A 20,213-nucleotide genomic window follows, 5' to 3' on the forward strand; every position below is an offset into this window, starting at 1 on the left:
GATACTGCAGAATGGAAATAGCTTCTAATTTGCAGACACAGATCTAAAAGAGAACAGATACGATTAAATAATGACACGTACATGAGCCGGAAAGGCATGAGATCTCATCACCTGCATACAGTGTTCAGAGAGCATCCTGCTCATTAACGTGTAGGAAAACTTTTAGTGGACTTGTAAAGGAATGTATTTGGCTGTTTCAGACAGGCCCTAGATGTAGCAATAGCAGCTATGAGCACATTCTGGAAATGCAGAATGTGCATTATGAGGTTGCGTGTGTACATTATCCTAATATTGATCATGACAATGGGATTTTGTAGATAAAGATTTTTAGCACGATATAATTCATATTATTGCATCCGATAAGTGACTTAATGATGAAACAACAATGCTAGCCGGGATACCAACTCTCAAGTTTTTAAAATTCAAATTCGGATTCAAATCCCCAGATCCTAACGTGATAAGCAAATACTAAGTTAGAATTAAGAACAGCAAGAGTTTATTGTGCAATAAACCAAAGGAAGATCCCAGATTACCTGAATATGAAATCTTAGGTGCAATTTGTGAGACCTCAATGCCAGCACAAAGTCAAGTCTTTATTAAGCAACAAACCCTAGCCAGAGCCCTCATCTAAATGTGAGGACCACCACCCTCTCCCAGCAATATGGCATTGTTGACAAAATCCTTCCCTTTATAATTAAAGGTGGGATGTGTTGCCTCTGGTTTGGGAAGGGCTGTGTTGTTTAAACAGCATTCCTTGCACATTTTTTTCTCCTGCTGTAGCACTTCTCACAGGGAACACAGTCCACTGTCCCACAACAAAAATGTTTATTTCTTTACTCTAGAGCTCATATCTAGTGGTTTTGTGGCTTTGAACCACTCCTGGCATCTGAGCCTATCTAATGTTCTACTGCCACACTGCAGCTGTATACCCAGACTAGAACAGGTTCCATCCTTGTAATTTGAGGTCAGTTTCAGATATTCAATTTAGATATGAAAGTGCAAAGAAATCTATTTGCACTCCCGTAAGAACCCCCCCTCATCCCCCAATTTTGCCTACAAGTGTGCTTGCATATGACAGACTGCTTTGTTTCCCATGAGATTCCTATGGATTCAGTAGCATTATTTAACAAGGTGTAGCTGTGCTGCATCCACAGAGCAAAATATCAGTCAGTGGCCATGGTTATAATTGCTCATAGCATTCATATATTAGAAATATGCCACATGAGGACTGGATACATCCAAATTGTAGCCTACTCTACGTTACAAAACTGCTAGGTCCCACCCAGAGCACGTGCGTGAGTTACGCTGGAGTGACTGACATGAGAGGGCTGTGATTTATTCACATCTGGTTCTCAGCAGGTACAAAAAAATGCAAATTAATAGTATGATGAAAAGACATCAAGACAAAGATGACCCAATCCTATTTTGTTCCCTTTCTCAATACACACTCCTCTCTCAGGGTTTTACATTCTGAAATGCCACTGCTCCTTGGAGCTAGGTCAGCCTCAGGAGTGATGTCGAAGTATATTGGTGAAAGTTTGTAACTTTAGGGTGTAAGTTATGCAGGCCTTAGACATTTACTGAGTAGGTGAAAAAAGAAAAAAAAAAAAAGATGAGTTACACCAGCTTGACTCACACTGTACAACTTAGCTTTGACATTTAGAAAACTAGAAGGTGTAACATTTACCTCCTTAAAAGCCAAGGCCAAGTGAAGAGGGAGGCTCTTCAGGACCAAAGACTCAATTCGCAGGTGGAAGCACAGCAGTGAGAGCTGTGTTCCCAAGCAGAGGCTGTCAAAGTTTCTCCCATGAGAGCTCCCATGATTTTGCCTACACACACATCAAGAGGAATTTTAAGCCCTTTCCCAGAGTTCTTCATGCATATCAAAAGCAGTTTCTCCTGCGCCTTTTTAAGTTCTTTGTATTGCTCCCCTCCTTCTCTTGGCTGCTCACTCTGCAACAGGTTCCAAGAAGAGATCTCCAGAGAAACCTCTTGCACTTGCCCTTGAATTGATTTCCTAGACATAGAACATTGCTCATACACTTTTTTTCTCCCCTCCTTTTTTTCTCTTTGGATTTTTTATTCAAGGTAGAGGAGAAATTACACCAAGGCCAGTTTAGCTCCTTTGTTTATTGTAATGTGGTATGCATGCTTGGAGGTGTGCTGCCCCTGACCGCGTTGGTTGTCTTCAGTGATTCCCCACATTGCTCCTTGTGTGGGAAACAGCAGCACAGGTGGACAATATCAGTTACCTGAGAAAGCCAAATTGGTTGCCACACTTCACCTTCTCTCGCACCGCAGATGCTAATAATAGTTAGGTAGCATGAAGAGTAGAAATAGTGCGCAGCAATCTTATGGCATTGGCTTTTTAGGACTCAGAGATTCAGAAACGCTTACAAGTAGATTTTTCCCTCCTAAGCTGGTGAGCTGGGTCTCCGGCCAAAATGTAAACTAGCAGTATGGCAGCACTCACAAGAGCATTATATTCTTCGCACTGCCCATGGTGTTGCCATGGGTATCGTGCAGATTAGCTTATAGAGGATCTGGGAAGGCAGAGAACAAGGGGAGAAAAACAGGATTAAAAAAGAAAAAACGCAAAAGGGTCTTACAATTTTGAGAAAAATCTTTTAAAGTCTTTATCTGTAACAGGATTTTTTTCTTTAATCCAAACTCTGCTAGCCTGGGGTTTGATTAATTTTTTTTTTTTTTTTTAAGTCTCACACCTAGAATATGCAATTCCTCCCCTATATTTTTAAGTGGTTCAGGTATTTTCAAACAGTTTCCTTCCCCAAAGGGCTCAGACTGGAACTTGGGAATTGGGGTCCCCTCCTTCACCCACTTGAAGACTTCAGGTCTTGATTATGAATGAAAATATTTTGAAACAAAGCTAAGGAAAGTCTTCAATTTTAAAGGAAGGAGTTACACATATCCTTGTGGAGGGAACAGTCCAATTGATAAGACTTTGATCGTATGGCAACGGTGAAATACTCACAGGCCTTTGGGAGCCAGCTAGACCTTCTGTAATTGACAATTTAGAGAACACATTTCCTCCTTGCTATCTAAAGCCAACACACGCTCACTCCCTCCCTTCCAAAAACTCTTGGATGTGTTATTGTTGCTGGTTGTTAGCTGCTTGGCCTCCTTTTCAAGGGGAAGAGTCAAGAGTGAAAGCTGTATAAGTGTATGGTTTCCCATTCGATTTGATGCATTACAAGAGAGGACACCTCGTTCTTACTGACATCCAAGACAAACAGGAACTTGATCGGTGCTTTTAAATTAAATATCATATCTTGATTCACCTTAACAGAACTTCTGGGGAAGTCAGATGAAGAAGACCCATCTCCCGAAGCTTTCACTGGCCGATCTTCAGAGCATGGAGGAGAGCATGACCTGCCTGCTCCTGGTCCAGCCATCAGACCACCAGCACAGAGCTGCTCCCACAGGTGAGTGACACAGGAAAGGGCACACAGGCAACTTGTGTGTCGATATCAAAGATGTTTCATAAGGCCAAGGAAAATCCTGTATTTTCATAATAGAAAATGAAAGGGAGGGGAGAACAATTAAATAAAATACTTCTGAAATGTATGTTTGATATTCTGAATTTTCCTGACACCCTCAGTTGTCATCTGCATCATGACTGTAAACACAATAAAACATGAAGACACTAAGCAGGAACTAAGAAAAACTTGGAAGCCAGAAGGACGTGGACTGGACGCAAAACAATCTCCAGAAACAGACAGTTTGCAAGCATTTAACGTGCACTAGCAGAACCATTTCCAAATTAAACCATTTGGGCAAATTCATCATTCCTTGATGAATGTACAGAAGGGAGAAATACAGCAATGGAAATTCAGCGAATTAACAGCTACAGGTGATAAACAGAACTTTTAACAACCTAACATGATCTTCACAGATTTCTGTAAACTCATCACTAGCCTGTGATCAAAATCCCTGGGATGATCTTTAAGAGTACCCTTCTTCCAAAGCTGATTAAAAACTAGAATTTACCTATTATGAGAGAAACAACAGGTCTGATGATTGGGGGGGGTTTTTTTTGAACACTTCTGTTGCTAGCAAACCAGTACACCACCTTGCAACAGATAGGAAATCAGAATGAAACAGCTCTTCTGCAAAGATTAAGAAAGCATTTATTTCTCCTTTTTCTTCATCGTTCTTGATAGAAAAACAACAATTATTTGTTACCAGTAAGTATATAGATGCACTTGTTTTAATTTTCTATGCCTACTCTACGTAGGAACATTTCTAGTAAATCTAGTGCGAGTACAACGTTGAACTACCACATTGACAAATCATCCTAACCATTTGTATATAACTGTGCTGAACACTCCTCATGTGGGCAGGAAACACATTTCTTTCTCCTTCTGGAAATCTCTATATTAACTACTTTTCTGTCTTTCCTCACATGAAGGGATTGAGCTTTTGCAGTATTAGATGTAATATCCATTATACCAGCTGCACACCACTAGTGAAATATTTATTTTATGCATAGCCTACAACTTTTAGGATACAGAGCAGTCTAAAGCTTTCAGAGATATCTAAGCGGTTTGGAGATGGGCCTGCTTTTAAAAATCTAGTGCGTAATTATTCTGTCTTAACTTTTGGGATGGATGTAGCACCATATTGATACAGGCAAATAATAAAGCCAGAAAGATCATGCTGGAGACTGTATTGACTACAGAGGACTTTCCAAGCACTCCAATAAAAAGAGCTACTTTAACAGAGCACTAGAGCAGAGACTAATCCCAACATGCCTCTGATGCCAAGGTATAAACATGCTACCCTCCCTTCAGCTCACCTTTTCCCTTTCGGAGGTTGCTGTGACTCACACATCTCTGGCAGTCCCGCATCTGCCTTCATCAGGCGTCCTGGGAGAGAGATTACAGAGTTCAACTTTACTCCTACTCCCAGGCTCCTTGGCTTGACCACGTTCACCTGCACCTGCCCAGGTGGGTCACCAAAAGCTGCTGAGCCTCACAAGTGGCTCCTTGCAATCGCTGGAGCTGCATAAACTGCTGGGATTTCCCAAGGCTTTTGTTTGCCTCTTGCCAGGCTGGTGAATATAAAGCAAGCTCCCCACCCACACGACCAGCTCCTCCATCTGCTGACACCCAGAGCTTGCAGCTGACCTCCCCCAGGAGACACCAGAGTTTTTGGTTGCCTCTTGCAGAGCTGTGAAAGAAAACTTCTCACAGCTCCTCTGGCTGACCACAGTCGTTTGAAGCCTGCCAACACGAATTTGAGTTTTAAAGGCACTCCCTGTGAAAATGCCAACTGGCTAGGAAGGTCACCTGCTGAGGCACAGGTGACTCCAACAACCTCTTCTCTGTGCTTAAAAAAACCCACAGATGGTTACAAGCATGTAACTGTAGCTTGTGTTTTGCCTCCAGTTTCACAGAGTTTGTTTTCTGTAATACATCTGCTGCCAAGTCTGCATCAAACTTCTTCATGTGAAGAAATTTGTACAAAGAAAGGAAGGTTTTGAGTGTTAGAAGCCTACATAAATAGGCACGTTCTCAGCTCTGCAGTCATTGCGATGTTTCATCTCTCTGGCCAAGATACTCCAGCATCACTAGAGATTTGGCTGCCTAATTTGAGACATCGGCAGAGGACACAGTTTATAATGTGTAAATGGTTATGCAGCACTTGAGGAAATTTCTTTAAATTGATCCAACATGTGAACATAAAATTAAATCGTATTTGCCTTCTGCTGCCTCAGTGAATCCACTCAAAAACTGACAACAGCAATGCCTTACTAAAACGCAGTGAAGTTCATGAAATTGCAGCTGTATAGTTCTTGCAGCTGAGCAACCGATTTCCCACATCACAAATTCATATCTGACATTTCCACTGTCCACTTCTTTCCAGCCTCCAACCACTACCTGCAGTTTCAAAATCAATAATCAGGACACATTCTCTCTCCTGTAAAGGCCCTTCGTCGTTCGTTAGCTTGGTAATTTTTTGTTTCATTATTGACTTTCTCCATTTCTCATGCTGTTTAACGCTAGTCTTCAGTGTTTATATATTCTGCTCACCAGTGAGATAAATGTACATGCTGAATAATTTCCTATTTACTTCTGAAGCCTTTCCCCTCAAGAAAAGCAAAATAAGAAAATTCCATTTTTGTAATAGATTTACTACTATTCTGCTCTGTTCCCTAACCCCACGCACAATACAGCCTTCTGTCTTGGCCAAGTCACTTCAGCCACACTTTATATATATTACTGTAGGCAACTTGTTGATTTACCTCCTCAGCATCATTTAAAACCTTGAGATGCTGTCTCTGAGGACTTGATTTATAGTCTGATGAGCTAGGTTAGTCTTTAGCTTTTGTTTGCTGCATCCCCTGCATGCTGGCATACCATGACGTCCTACAGCAAATATCCTTTCTGGTGATGTGACAAGAGTCAGCTCAGATCTTGACTCCTGAGCATTGCTCCAAGTTTAATGTGAGTTTAATGGTCTTTTTGACCTTCTGGATGCTCGCCAGTGCTGACAGTTCATTTTTGTTGTTATCCAGTACAAGTTCCTTTTGGGTCACAGATCTGAGCTAAAGCAACGTTAAAGTTGGATCTAACTGAATCCGCCTTGAGAAGAGCATTGGGTGAGATCATCTCCAGAGCTCCCTTCCAAACTAGAATCAATCTGTTCTTTGCAAGTTGAGCGTCAGTGTTTAGTGTCATTAATCTTGCAATAAAAACCCCACAACCGCATCTGTACAAGCTACTCGTCAGTCACACAAAGACAGTATGGCCTACATGAATTCAGGTACTACCAGGTTCTGATGTCTTCTGGGTAGCAGTGGTTCCCCTAATCTCTGTAAGACACCACGATGGGACTTCGCAGATGTTCAAACAAGAGTACTCAACAGCTGCTCTTTCTTGTTTCCCAGAGTCTTTTGTTGTCTGCCTTGGCTTGACATCTTTGTACCAGCTGGTTGCACCAAACACATGAAATCAATTGACCTACATTACTGCATTGCTAACACTACCACCCCTGTCAGACCCAGATACTGTCCCAAATCTGTATCTTACCCAAGTTTCTGGAAGCTCATCTCTAGCACATACTTGGACTTCTTTCTTTCTTGTATTTCAGCTTTGACAGAACCTTTGTTTTGGGACAGCTGAGACACATCTCATGAATTACACTAGGCAGAAGCCTTGGGCAAGGGCCCTGTGAAGACTAGCAGAAGACATTTCTGTTTAACTTACTTAATCAACCTTGTTACTGACGCCCTTCAGGGAGCCTGACATCTGCATATGTGTAGCAGAAGCCCAGTTTTCAGGCTGCATGATTAACAAATCACTTCAATTAACTCTTCACATCATCATCTCCTTTGCCTAACAAGGAAAGCCGTAGCCTGGGACAAAAAAGGCTGGAACCAAAATAATAATTCATAACATAGTCTCAAGGGTTTATTTCTTTGAGAACTTATTCTAGGCAAAGTCTGGCTTCTCTTCTTGCCTTGACAGTCAGAAAGCACAGAACTTAGTTTGAGACTGAAGTGTGTTTTACAGACAGAGAAAATTAGCTTAGCTCCATGACATTTTATGAAAGTAGCAATAGTGTTGCTGTCAGCAGAGAACTGTAGTCAACTTTCTCAACTGTGAACACACACACACACACACACACACACACAGAGTAAGTTATGGGCAATAAAGATTTCCGGACAGCACTCCAGATAGAGGCATTTTAGTTGCTGCATTTCTTTCGCTCTAACATGAACGGGACAGTTAAATACCACCAACAACGTACAGTCCAGTGAATAATTTTACAAGACAAAGCTCTCATCTCTGGCTTACATTTGCCACTGACCATTGCCATTCTCTCCTTCCAAGTGTCAGATATGTTATAGCCTAGCAGTTCTTTTCCTCTCATTATTCTTGTTATCCATTTATGGAAACATTTTGATCAGCATAACCCTTTTGCTGCCTGTAAATGAGGAAAATATTTTCAGAAGGTATGGATGCTGTTGTTCAGAGGACCAAGGTAGCATACTGATCCTCTCGGCAATGTGTTAAAGGAACCGACTGACTCCCTGTGGGGCAGCTTATTTTTGGATGAGTCAACTAGTGAGTGCCTGTGACCGTGCCAGAGTTCAGCACATAAGAGTCAGCACAGAGCTATGGCTGCACTCACTTCTCTGCCATTGGCATTGGTAACCGCGGTGTGGGTTTCCTCCCCATCAGTGTGTCATTCTGTTTCCTTACCATAATGCATTGTGGGTTTAAATATCTTGCATTTGTTGGTAGTGTCAGGAGGTGTGTGAAGCTGGGTTGGAGTTTTTTTTTTAGCTTATTATCCATCTACCTTGTCCCCATCCCCCAAACCAGAACTACTCCTATTTTAATTAGTATATCTCTTATTTTAATACAAGTGATGAAGATAGAAGGCAAAAAAAAATCATCACAGTGATTTCTTTCCTGTTGCTTATGTACTTAAAAACACGCATACTTATACTTCTCTACAGGGTTTTTATTTAAGCTCAGAAGCAAGTTTGTATATTTTGAATCTGTAGCATCACCGATCAAACCTCAGGAAGCGTTAAGAGAAAATTGCATGAGTCTTTCATATCTGTATATGTTCATTATTAAATCAGCATAAAGAGAGAGAGAGAATTAGAGTTATCCCACTGCATCCCCTTTTGTGTGTCATGTAAAAACCCATCAAATGGATTTCTTACTCTTACTCCACTGTTTTGTGCCATTAAACAAAATAAACATTCATTACCGTTACGGCACTTCTGTTTGTTCCTTCACCATCAGTTATCTTTTTCAAAAATCCTCTTTAACCAGGAAGCAAACCTGGTCTTAAAATAGCAGGAATATAGGCTGAGAAATACAGTCTGCCACGGGTCCAGGCGTAATCCTACAAGCTGCTCTATCTGTACTAGCAATTTTCAGTTCCAAAGTAACTATTAAGAGGCGTGCTGTGGGGATGTGGCAATGTGGTGTAGGAAACTCATCACGGAAGTGGGATCCAACAGCTCAGCAGTGCTAATCCTGCCCAGTTGCTGCAGCCTCCCTTCTCATTCTTTGCCAGTGCTCAGCCCCGGTGAAGGCAACAGGAGCTTCACGTGCATCGAGAACACAACAGCGGGCAAATATGTGTGGCTCTGTACAAACCTGCACTCTCAACTTCTGCATCTGTAAAACTGAGCTAATAGGTTACCGTTCAAAGAAGTGTTGGGCAAATTAATTAGTCAGTGTGCGTACAGCACCTTGAAAATACAAAATTAACTCTTATTAGCCCGTAAGTACTTGAGATGCATCGAGGTGCGCTCTATGGCCTCTTGATTCCAGACAAAGGTCCTCTTGATTAAATTAGATTGCTAATGTATTAACGCGTTAGCACACTTGAAGAAAGAAAAGTTTGAAAAAGCAACTTGGCTTCATCACATGAGCAGCATGTATACTTAATGGAAATTTTTCCAGCATTCACAAAACAAAGAAAAATCAATAAAATGTCTGCCAACTGTTCCACTGAAAACATTTTATAATCTATAGCACTGAGAATCCTGAGCCAAGATAAACCAGCATTGCTGACAGAAAATACTGACAATTATTTTACATTGATTCAACTTGGCCCAGCCCAGACTGACCTTGTTTATTCATCTCAGTCTCTTAATTCATATTAACTTGGCATTAAAATGGGACATGTGGCATGTGGGCTGAAGACCCATTTCTGTATCTTAGACTCAGATAAATGTAGCGCATTGAGTACTTCCAGTGCCTTGAGCTCTTAGGTAGATTTATATGCATTAGACAGAACTGGTTAAGTTCCTTTTATCCCCGCTGGGCTTTTCATGTTTGTTGACTGTAAAACTAGAAGCTCAGTAGAGGTAACATCTTCTTCTAAGCCTTCGGATATACATGAAATCCCCCCAGTACTGGTCAATTTTAAAGACATGTCCAAAGAGGATGGAGGGTTTTAAGCTCTTTTAAAACATAAAAATAGAAGGGTTATGGCAATTTGGCTGCCAAAAAAGCAATTTGCAGGTCTCGGCAGAATCCGAGGCTGTGTGTAAGAAAGCTGATCAAGACACTACAGAGGAGATAATGGGCTTGAAGAGCAGAAGAATCCCTCCATTTTTGCAACCGGCATAATCTGGCCTCCAATGAAGTTTGTTAGTTTCTTTTGCTGAACCAATAAAGCTTAGCGTGATGGGAGAGTTGCATTACTGCAGCTTAAAAATGTTTCAGGGAAGCTGATGAGGAGAGTTGCTTGTAGTTGCTTTACAGATGCCTAGCTGCTTGCATAGCTATCGCCCAACTGGTAGTGTGAAGACAAAGGTACAGGGAAAACCTGAGCTTTTTCTTTAATTATGTTCTTGTCAGTAATAAAGGGCTTTTTATACCTGGAATGTATTATTTATATTAGCAAAGCCTAGTGAGATTTCTCACTGTGGCAGTTAACAAATTGGGTGACACACAGAAATGCTCACATTTTCACAACTACGCTGCTGTCATGTCTAAAGCCACCCTCGAGTAAAACACTACTTAAGTCAAACATGACTATGTCCACAGAGGAGGAAAAACCACCCAAATGAGGAGAACCTCCCCTAGAAGGGATCCCAGCTGACATGACATGAGAGGTTTAGTTTATTTTCTCTGTTCGTCTCATTCTTGCCAAAGGCAACGCTTCCTTGGACTTTGCCAGGCACTTGGCAGTTTGCGGATGGCAGGACGAGTGGCGAGTCAGCAAGCCAAGATAGCACAAGATGACCTCCAAATTTCCAGTTCCACTGCTTTGGGAATGGATTGCCTTTCCATACGCCTACGTAAGCAGAGATTAATGTTGGGTGAAGAAACTGAGACTAACAAAACCAAAAAAAAAAAGAAAAAAAATCCATCTGCAAATCCATCTGTATTTTCCATAGAACATAACTGGTGTTTTCCTCCCTGCAGCTCCTTCACAACTTGGATTTCAGTGATGGAAGTGGTGTGGGGACAGGGTTTAACTGCAAAAATCACAGAAAATCAGCGCTGCCTTTTGGGTCCGACATCCTCCTCTCCCAGTATCTGCCTGACTCCCTCCGTGCAGGGCTGCAGCAGAGCCAGGCGCCTGCTACGTGTGCTGCACATCCCCAGTCTGTCCTGCTTAACAAAACTTTAATCGTTAAAAAAAACACCAGCTTTACACCGTGTTTAGAATGACAGGATGGTGCTGGAGCGACTGCACAGCCAAATGAGTGATCCTAGTGACGCTCAGTCAACAAACGTACTGACATCTGATAAAAAAGAGCTACAGCTTGTAGCCAGGGAATTACACAGGCTGCTGTGTATTTGAAAAGATAGAAAACAAATGAAACAGCTTTGCTATGCTATGTAGTGTCTCCCCAACTCTTCAGTCCTTGCTCCCTCCTCTCCTATCACTTCTGTTTTGTTTTCAAAGACCCAGCAGCCACAGACAGGCAGAGGACACCGAGCATAAGCCTGGAGTGGATGGCCACGCCACATCCCTGGTGGGGAAACCCTTTTCCAGCAGCCAAGAAGGTAAGCAAACGAGTCTCTTTCTTTCAAATATGCACAAGGGGATGAAGCTAGAAACAATGGTGATTGATATCTTGAAAAATAACTTGGTTCTAGGAAGAAAAATAAGGCAGTGGCATCGCAGCATGAGCTTGGTTTGTATATACCTAGCAGGGGGAGGTGTGAGGACTTGGCTCTCGCAACATAGAATAAATCAAGTGATCATATGACTTTCCTTATCGTGCAGCTCTACTCACAATTTAACAAAGACAGGCAAAGTGTTTATTAGTTTTGGTTGTTGTTGCTCTGTTATTTGGTGTGCAGTGGCCAGCAGCAGAGCCTCACCAGTTACATGGCTTGTGAAGCAGTGTTTTACACTACTTCTGCAGGGAGTTCTGGACTAAATGGACATCTGTCTTGCTTCGGCAGTGTTTGGTATCTCCATCATAGCAGAGTAAAAGTAGTGCAACAGTATACTAGAGGAGTAGTGCAGCATGAGAAAGTCATGATTAAAGAGTCATCCTGTAAAGTCAGCCAGGCAGGGATATGTAAGAGTATTTGCACAAGGGGTGAGACAAGGATTTTTATCTTCTGCCTTGTCCGGGTGTCCCATCACTATACTGACAGGTATGTAGGAACTGAGCCAGTCTCCAGGCACACTGACACGGAAAGTGAAGGCGTAACCGCAGTTCCTATAGACACAACTGAAATCGATAGTATCAAACAAGCCAGCTAAGGGTGCGCTTCCATGTTACAGTGAAGCTGAACTAGCAGCTTGCCACCACCGAAGTGGGAAGGTCCTGCTTCCCCCTCACCGTCTTCTTCCGCCCACGTTCACAGGATCACACCAAGGGCCACCAGCATATTTACCCAACCCCCCCGCCAAAAAGATTAATTTTCTTTCCTGTGGGCTTTTGTCCATTCCCTGAACCAAACTGCCTTGCCTGGGGATCAGAGGACACCACAGACAGCACCAAGTGAGGGGCAGAAGCACATTGCCTGCAGCAGGATGTCTTTTTGATGTTGGCAGCTGTTAATTCAGCTCAAGCTGTAACACGAGCCTCATCCTCAAGCACCTCCACAGCAACCTGACAGCACACGGGCTGCAAAACCCTCTTGAGACACAGGACGAGCATTCAGGCAGGCAGCCCGTACTGAGCTCCACCACCCTACAGCTACCCCGCTACAGGTAGAGGTGTGCTACAGCCATGGCTCTGTCCCAGCATGTGCATCCCACTCCTTCAACAGCTCCCCGCCGAGTTGGGACAATGTGGGAACCCTGATCCATCGCTGGCCTCGTGTCTCCACACTGCCCTGTCTGTAAAAATCACGGTTGCTTTAACTTGGTGTAGTGTTTGATGGAATATATGTATCCTACATGTATAGACTTGTATAAGTGAGACCTTAAATATTTTAATTCATCCATTGAATAACAGGATATAAAATAGCTGTGTCCTATCAAAAAAGTGAGTTACCTAATACCGTACTCTTGTTTGGGTTTTTCAGTGAGTTAAACAGAATGTAAATAACATGGTGATCTTTTTTTTTTTTTTGAAGGAAATTTGAGAGCAGTTCCTTCAGAGCAGGTAACACATTTCTGATTTATTTTTTTATTTCTGCTTATTATTATTTACTCTATTTTGCAGCTTCCTGAAACTCTCTGAGCCTGTCCCTGCAAGCTGTCTGCCTGCAGGGCTCTCACTGAAATTGGTAGAAATGCTCCTATACCACGCTGCTAGAGTGGGGCTTCATCTGCGGCTTTGAATTGAGCACAGTGCATAAAAGTCGAAAATTATTATTATCCGATGCCTGTTGGATAGGACCTAAGAAAGAACTTATTGTCCTCCATCCGTGTTCATCTTACAGGAACTAGCCAGCGCTCGTATTGGCGCTTTCAAGAGCGAGACCACAGTAAAGAGGAGTGAAATACTACCCTATGGTTTCATGATCGCTTTAAGCTGATTTAACTGCAAGGTGCTGCCAAAAAAGGTGGACCATCCCTTCCCCCACCGTCAGCCTCCAGTCTTATGTCCTCCTCCCTCTCCCACGCTGGCTCGGGCACTCGCGCGCTTCCAGCCCACGAGAAGCTCACTGGGGCAGGAGAGGAGGAGAAGACCTCCATGTGGGCAGTGAGACCCTACCCTGTCCCCCAGATCCTTCAGCTACCCCCATGTCCCATGGGGACATTCCCTCCTGGCCTTGCTTGGTGCCCCAGGTTGTTGGGTGTTGGTGGGGGTGCATATAGAGAACATACATAGGGCAATCCTGTCTCCAGAGCTGGTGAGTCAGCAGCATGCAGCACCAACGCACTCCTTCAGTTCCACTTTAAAGGAAAAAATAAGATCAATAAAATAAAATAAAATAATAAAATAAAATAATAAAATAATAAAATAAAAGCTGTCTCACAGCAGCGTGGATGAAGGTACAAGAGTGACTGTATTTTAGCCTCTTCCCAATTACAGTTCTTGTTGAAACTTTTATTTTGAGGCTGAAGTATTCAATGTTTGGCCTCAGTACAAACAGATCATTATTAAAAAAAAAAAAAAAAAAAAAGAAAGGAAACGCTTCAACCTCCCAGCGGAGCAGGATGGCACTTATTTATTTCTTTCATTACAAAACCAGCCCGTGCCAAGTAAAATCGTGCTCTAAGAGCTGTTCTACCAGTCCCGAAGCACTGGAGAACAACATGGGCCAGCCCCACCTCTGCAGCCTCCTGCGGGCCCCTGCACATTTTCACTGGGTGGAGGACAGGGAAATGCTGGGAAGCAGGTGACAGAGTTCGCCACACCAGGGTCGCACTGGTGGCAAGTCCCTGTAGTCAAAGGATGTCCCTGGTGGCTCTTTTTATGGTTTGGTGGCCTCAGGATACGAAGTCAAGTAAAATATAGCAGCGGCGACGGTCTGGAGACATTGGTGGGATTTCTGGGTTTGGAGCTGGGTTATCCAGCAGTTAACTGCTGCTTCTCTGAGCTGCATGGAAGATGCTCCTTGCCCTCACGTAAGCAGCTGAATTAACAAACTGAGAAGTTCACCTGAAAGCTCTGGACTATCACAATAAAATCCGCGAGTGCAAACGTGCAGACTGTATAATGAGAGTGATACAAAGAAGAAAGCTTTGCTGTCACATCGTTAAGGACTTACACAAGGGAGCAGTTAAGGCATCCTTTGGTTCCAAGAAGTTACTGTAGCTGAGTGGGCACCATTGCTAGAAGCTGGTGGATCAAAGTGTGACCTCTGTGACCCTGGTGGAGGTGCCCCAATTTCACCACCCATTGCCGAGCTGCTTGTGCACAGGAAAATGGGGCACCTCCAGCCTTGCTGAGCCGCTCTGTTTTTCACAGGACTGAGGGAAGGGAGGCAGCAGCTCTGATGAGCGCTTGGGCTGCGGAGGGAAATGACTTGCTGGATAAGGGGGAACCTGTTGTGCACACCAGGGTTTTCAGAGTAGAAAAGCCATCCACACAACACTGACTTTGCACTTCTGGGAGTACGTTTCCAACACCGTTCTGTCCTGACTTTTAATGGCGTCTGGAAATTCAGAAGTCTTGCAGCAGTTGGGTACCAATGCAGGAACCAACACCCAGCAAATCAGAGCAGCTTCTTCTAGCTGGACCAACCTCTGGCTTTAGTTCAACCCATCCCAAATCCAACCCAAACCCAGCTCTACACCTGGGCACCACCACCAGCCTGCTGCATCGGTGCCAGCATCCAATGGCCAGCCTGTCCGCGAGGTCCCACTTTCACCCTCCTGCTGCCGTGGGCTGGCGCGCCTCCACCACCGCTTCCCGCACGTTGCTTCAGAGGGAACCCTCACAATACCGGGCTCGGTGCCACACAAGGGGAGCACACCCAAAACCCAGCCCTTCTTGCACAGTCAATTCTGCAGGAAGAGCTCTGCAGTTGCAAGCAGAGGATTTGTTTTGCCCCCCATCACCAGTTTGCTGGCAAAAGTCTGGAGCCAGCGGTTACCTATCTCCAGTGGAAATGGCCGTGGAGGCCTCAGTGGGGACGTAGCCGACACGGGCCCTATCTTTTGTACGTGCCTCATACCGCGCGTCTTCCTCCCTTGTTGCCACTCTCAGCTATGAGGAAGCTTCTCCTCCCTGAAACTGTAAGGATCACGCAACAAACTGTTCCCAGTCACCCGCCAGAGCAGCTGGCTGTCACACAGCCAAACAACACTCAAGCAGGTGAACAAGGTCTGTTTTCTAGAGGAAAGCATTAGCCCTACAGCACACAAGAGGTGGCTCAGAGGCAAGGCTGTGCTACCGCAGGGGCTGCCTGCGTGTCCCCCAGCAGTGCCGGTGGCTTTGCACTGCCCAGGGGCACCTATGTCCCTGCCATAGCCCCTTGGTGCATGGGGGATGATGGGCAAGGCTGCCGCGGCAGTCTCAGCTTGCACGTAGGATAAATGCAGACCACGTGGCTTTGTCCAGCTGGTTTTGGACCAGAGGATCCCATCACCGGGGACGAAGGTGGGGACAGCAGAAGTAGTTGCCAGAGGAGTGAGGATAAGCTGGAGCTTTTCTTGCACTGTGCATGTCTTGGTTGGGTACAGCTGTTCAAGCAGCAGGGGCGAAGCAAACGAAAAGTGAGCATTCCATCCACAATATTTGGTGGGGTCAGGATTTGGTGTTTATGTTCAGTCCTGTCTTCCAGGAAAGGCTGGAGATGGGATGGGAGTAACATCCAGGGCCGTGCTGCTCAAGACCCAGCCTACTCTTGCTGCTTTGAGCAGGGTGATCTCCAGAGGTCCTTCCTGGTCTGCGTTATGCTGGGATTTGATAATCTTGAGCAAACTATGTAGGCTGGTTCAGAGAGTCTCCATTTAGCAGCACCCAGCCTTAGATAAGCAAAACTAAACCTCCAAACACCCTGGTCACCAATGTTGGTACAAACAAGACCCTTTGGAAAATGTAAATCTCAACTGCTCTGTTGTTTCTGGACTGGAGACTGATCTTATTTATGGCAGTTTGAGACACTGAAGCCAATGGTGCCTTATGGCTACCAAATGGTTGTTTTACTATATTATCACTCAGCTAAATACCTATCAGCCGGAAAGGTTTTAGATGATGCTAGGGGAAACAAGGCATTTCCAGTGAAAGGGAGCAGTACCTATGGATCCTAACAACAGGCTTGTCCTTCCACACAGCCATTCCTACAGCCTGGAACCAGGCAGTCTCTGCCTGAAAAAACAGGTGTTAAAATAACTCCCCATGGCTCCTTCCTTTATTCCTCCCTCTCCCACTCTCGTCCTTTCCCACCTTCGTTGTGCCCTGGACACTAATCCCCAGGAGAAGAAGCCTAACCTCCTGGGAGCAATATGGCAGTGCGAGGAAGAGGTTTCTCTGTATTTCCTGCTCCAGGAGACTAAAGGGATCCTCTGTTCTGGCTCAGACCTGGGGAGACCCAGCAAACCACTGCCTCCATCCTGCTATCCCTGCAGGTCTGAGATGGCTTAGTGGCTTTTCAATTATAGGGTGTGCCTTCCTGTACCGCTCCTCCCTTCGCCTGCCGGAGCGGGACCACATCATTACCATGCAAAGCCCCACAATCTGAACTCTCCAGGGCACAAGTGGATGCTCTCCTGTCAGGATATTCATGTTTTCCTTCTCTGGATGACAAGCTGCTCATTACCATAGGCAGCAGCACTGCAGTGCTGGCTTCCCCTGTTCCTGGACAGACAGCCCTCTTCCTGCACTATGAAAATCAACTCTCATCAAGTTATTACGGCTTCTTTTATTGCCAGGGTGCTACATCAGAAAAGATGCAGATGTCAGAAGAGGGCTCCAGTCATCATTGCTCTTCAGCCTTTGATTAACATTAAACATCTCTACACGCTTGATGCCACACCACAGACTTCCCACACCAAGGCTGCTGTAGTTTGACCACAGAAGTTTGCAAATAGGTTTTTTAAAAAGTATATATATAAAAAAAAAAAAAGGCAACTAGGTAGGTCTGCAGAGCTGTGTTGGTGTGGGATGAGACTTTGAGAGTTCTTCTTAACCTCTCCCCATACAGAGGCACAAATCACAGATCCAAAAACCTGGGTCAGATATCTATCTGATGTGCTCAGGACCCTGAACCTTGAACAACAGGGACCTACCCAAACAGCTTTGAACATGGGGCAGTTCTCCTCCACCTTGCCTTCACCTTCCCCCCTATTTCCTCAGTCCCCAGAGCAAGCAGCAGCAGAAACCCCTCTGCATCAGGCACCGACACAGCTCTAGAGAAAATAGTGCCACCCCTTACCTTCAGCCGCTGATGCTCCTCAAGGCTCTACTGCTGTGGCTCCCCTGCAAAAAAAATCTTTTGTATTTTTTTGGAGCCTCCAACAAGTGCAGTTCAGAGAGCAAGGAGAACCCACAGAAAGCTTGCGGCCACCCAAAAACCAAGGCACATACACACAGTCCCACCATGAGGGCTGCCACTGAGTAAGGCACCTCATAACCTCCTTGAAGACACCTGCCTAAGCATCAGTGTTGGCGGTGAAGCCACGCTTCGAGTTTCAACGCTGGAATAACGTGGTGGGATCTGGAATGCAAGCACTGGTTCAGATGGGACATCGGAGACACTTTCTCGTCATCTTCAAACTGCCTCTAAGAATTAACAGAGCCACCTCCTGCCATCTCCCTGCAAGGGAAGTGCCAAGCAACGGGCTGGAAACAAAACTCAGTGTCTGTATAGCGCTCGTTTTGAGCCATCACACTTTTACTGCTCCCTCCGCGCTGAGGTAGGGAGGTTGTACACAGGAATGCTGTTTCAGAGGGTGATCTCTATCTCTGTGGTGAAATGCACGTGCCATGAGATGGAGCTGCTGCTCTGTAAAGATTCCTTATGAAGCTGCAAGAGTTGTTAGGGGAATTCTGTTTTTTCCTCTTTCCTGAAATCAAGGAGCTGTGAGTCACTCACGAGTCCCGTGCGCCTCGCTAGTGCTCCAGCAGCCTGACACAGCCCTGACAGTCACTTCCTGGGCCCAAGCCCCCCCCCCTTCCCATGACAGCCACCCCGTCCTGCCCTCTGAGACAGGACAAACAGACATTTCCCTTTGTTTTCAGCTCCACACCTAGTTTTTCTTTGCATCGTGAAGAGCTGGCTACTCATCTGTAATTCAAAAGAAAGCAATGACTCACTAGACTACAGCACTTTCCAAGGCAAAGTATTTCATGCCTTTCGCAGGCACGCTAGCCTGTGTTATGAAATAACCTCTATTTGTGGCACATCTTCTCCCCATCACCATGTGCTTTGCAAAACCAGAGTGCTGGGGTTTCCACCCTGCACAGGCACCGAGTGCAGAAAGAGGAGCTTGAATTTGTGCTTAAACCACGTATTTGCATTGTATGAGGAATGCAAAATGCCATCCCCTGTGTAACTTTGAAAACCTGGCTCGCTATCTGCTGGCGTTGACCCAGGCTTGTGGTGTTTGCAGTATGTTTTAATTAAAAGGTAACAAAAATCTGAAGGTTCACTTTTGCCAGTAAGCTTCCAGGTGCCAGGGAAGGGGGCTCAAAGGCAGGTGGAGCCTCAGCTCCCAGCCCCTCGCATTCCAACCCTGTGCCCACCGCAGGCGGCACCATGAGCAGTCTCTGGAGCTGCAGCCCCTGGTTTCCCCAAGAGCAGCAGGGGAGGGGTGATGCAAAAGGACTTATAAAAAGGGGAGAAGTGCCTTACCTTGAACCCCAAGGCAGTCTCCACTGCTTCAGGGCTGCATCTTCCATTCCCAGGCCAAATAGGGTCAGTGTCTGCAATTGTCTCTTCTCTGGGGGTTGGGATGGTGTTTCTGATACCGGTGTTTCCATCCCTCATCGCCTGTCCCTTCAGCCTGCCTGATCCTGCCTGTCTTTCTCCCCGCAGGAGACCGGAGACAGCGGGTCTCTCAAAGTTGTGCACTTCGGGCTGGTGTGACTGAGCTGCCAAAGCAAAGAAGGGGAGACCTCATCGAGGTGGTGAAGTTCACGGAAGGTCCTTCAGCAAACTGCCAGCCAGCCCTGGATCCGGCCACTAGCAGAAGACAAAACACCAGGCTTAGAAAATACACTGCCCTTAGACCTCTGAATTATTTCTGAATTAGAGCGAACATGTCCATGCACAAACTGCCCCATGTTTGCTGATGGAGGGCAATTTGGTGACATTTTCATCGTGTCATTCAAAGACATCAAAAAAGCGAGTAATTCTGGATCGCCACTTACTGTACAAATGCAGTGCTGAAAAATTTGGGAGGGGGGATTCTTGGACAAATCCATAAACTTCTCAGGAGAAAGTCTGTAATTCTCTATGCATTATATATTTTAACAATCTTCACTTGGAAGCAGATTTGAATTTCCACTTAAGGCTCTGAAAACCGTCCTATTGAGATACCAGCAGATAAAATCTTCGCTCAGGATACCTCTGTGAAAGAGCAGCCTTTCACAGTCGGCAGCATTTTTCGAAGAATGCTCTCAATTTTCATATCTAGATATATCATCTTAGTTGAATAACCATTATTTTGCCTTGAAAAAAAGACGCAGAGCCTCTTAAACATCATTCCATTGGAGTCCAGATTTTAATCTGCCTCCTCTAACCACGAAGAGAAAATGCACTGAGAAGGTAACACAACCTGTTTCAGCCCTCTCGGTTTTTTCTGACGGCGAAGAGGGGCGAGCACCGTCGCAGGTCTTTCTTCCCACCATTTGATGAGGTGCAGCGTGTACGGGTGCAGATTTTTGTACTTCACCATAGGCACGA

The 20,213-nt window shown here is 45.0% G+C and overlaps 1 protein-coding gene across 1 annotated transcript in view; it reads left to right on the plus strand.

Annotated features, from left to right (window-relative positions):
* Nucleotides 1-19,522, plus strand: part of WDPCP (WD repeat containing planar cell polarity effector) — a 157,303-nt gene extending 137,781 nt beyond the window's left edge. The window contains exons 16-19 of the mRNA XM_074820585.1: nt 3,308-3,443; nt 11,413-11,513; nt 13,047-13,075; nt 19,344-19,522. Of these exons, the coding sequence (XP_074676686.1) occupies nt 3,308-3,443; nt 11,413-11,513; nt 13,047-13,075; nt 19,344-19,394 (317 nt within the window). The 3' untranslated portion in view covers nt 19,395-19,522. The remainder of the gene's footprint in view (nt 1-3,307; nt 3,444-11,412; nt 11,514-13,046; nt 13,076-19,343) is intronic.
* Nucleotides 19,523-20,213: the final 691 nt, after the last annotated feature.

This window comes from Strix aluco, chromosome 3 (assembly GCF_031877795.1).
Source record: "Strix aluco isolate bStrAlu1 chromosome 3, bStrAlu1.hap1, whole genome shotgun sequence".
NCBI lineage: Eukaryota > Metazoa > Chordata > Aves > Strigiformes > Strigidae > Strix > Strix aluco.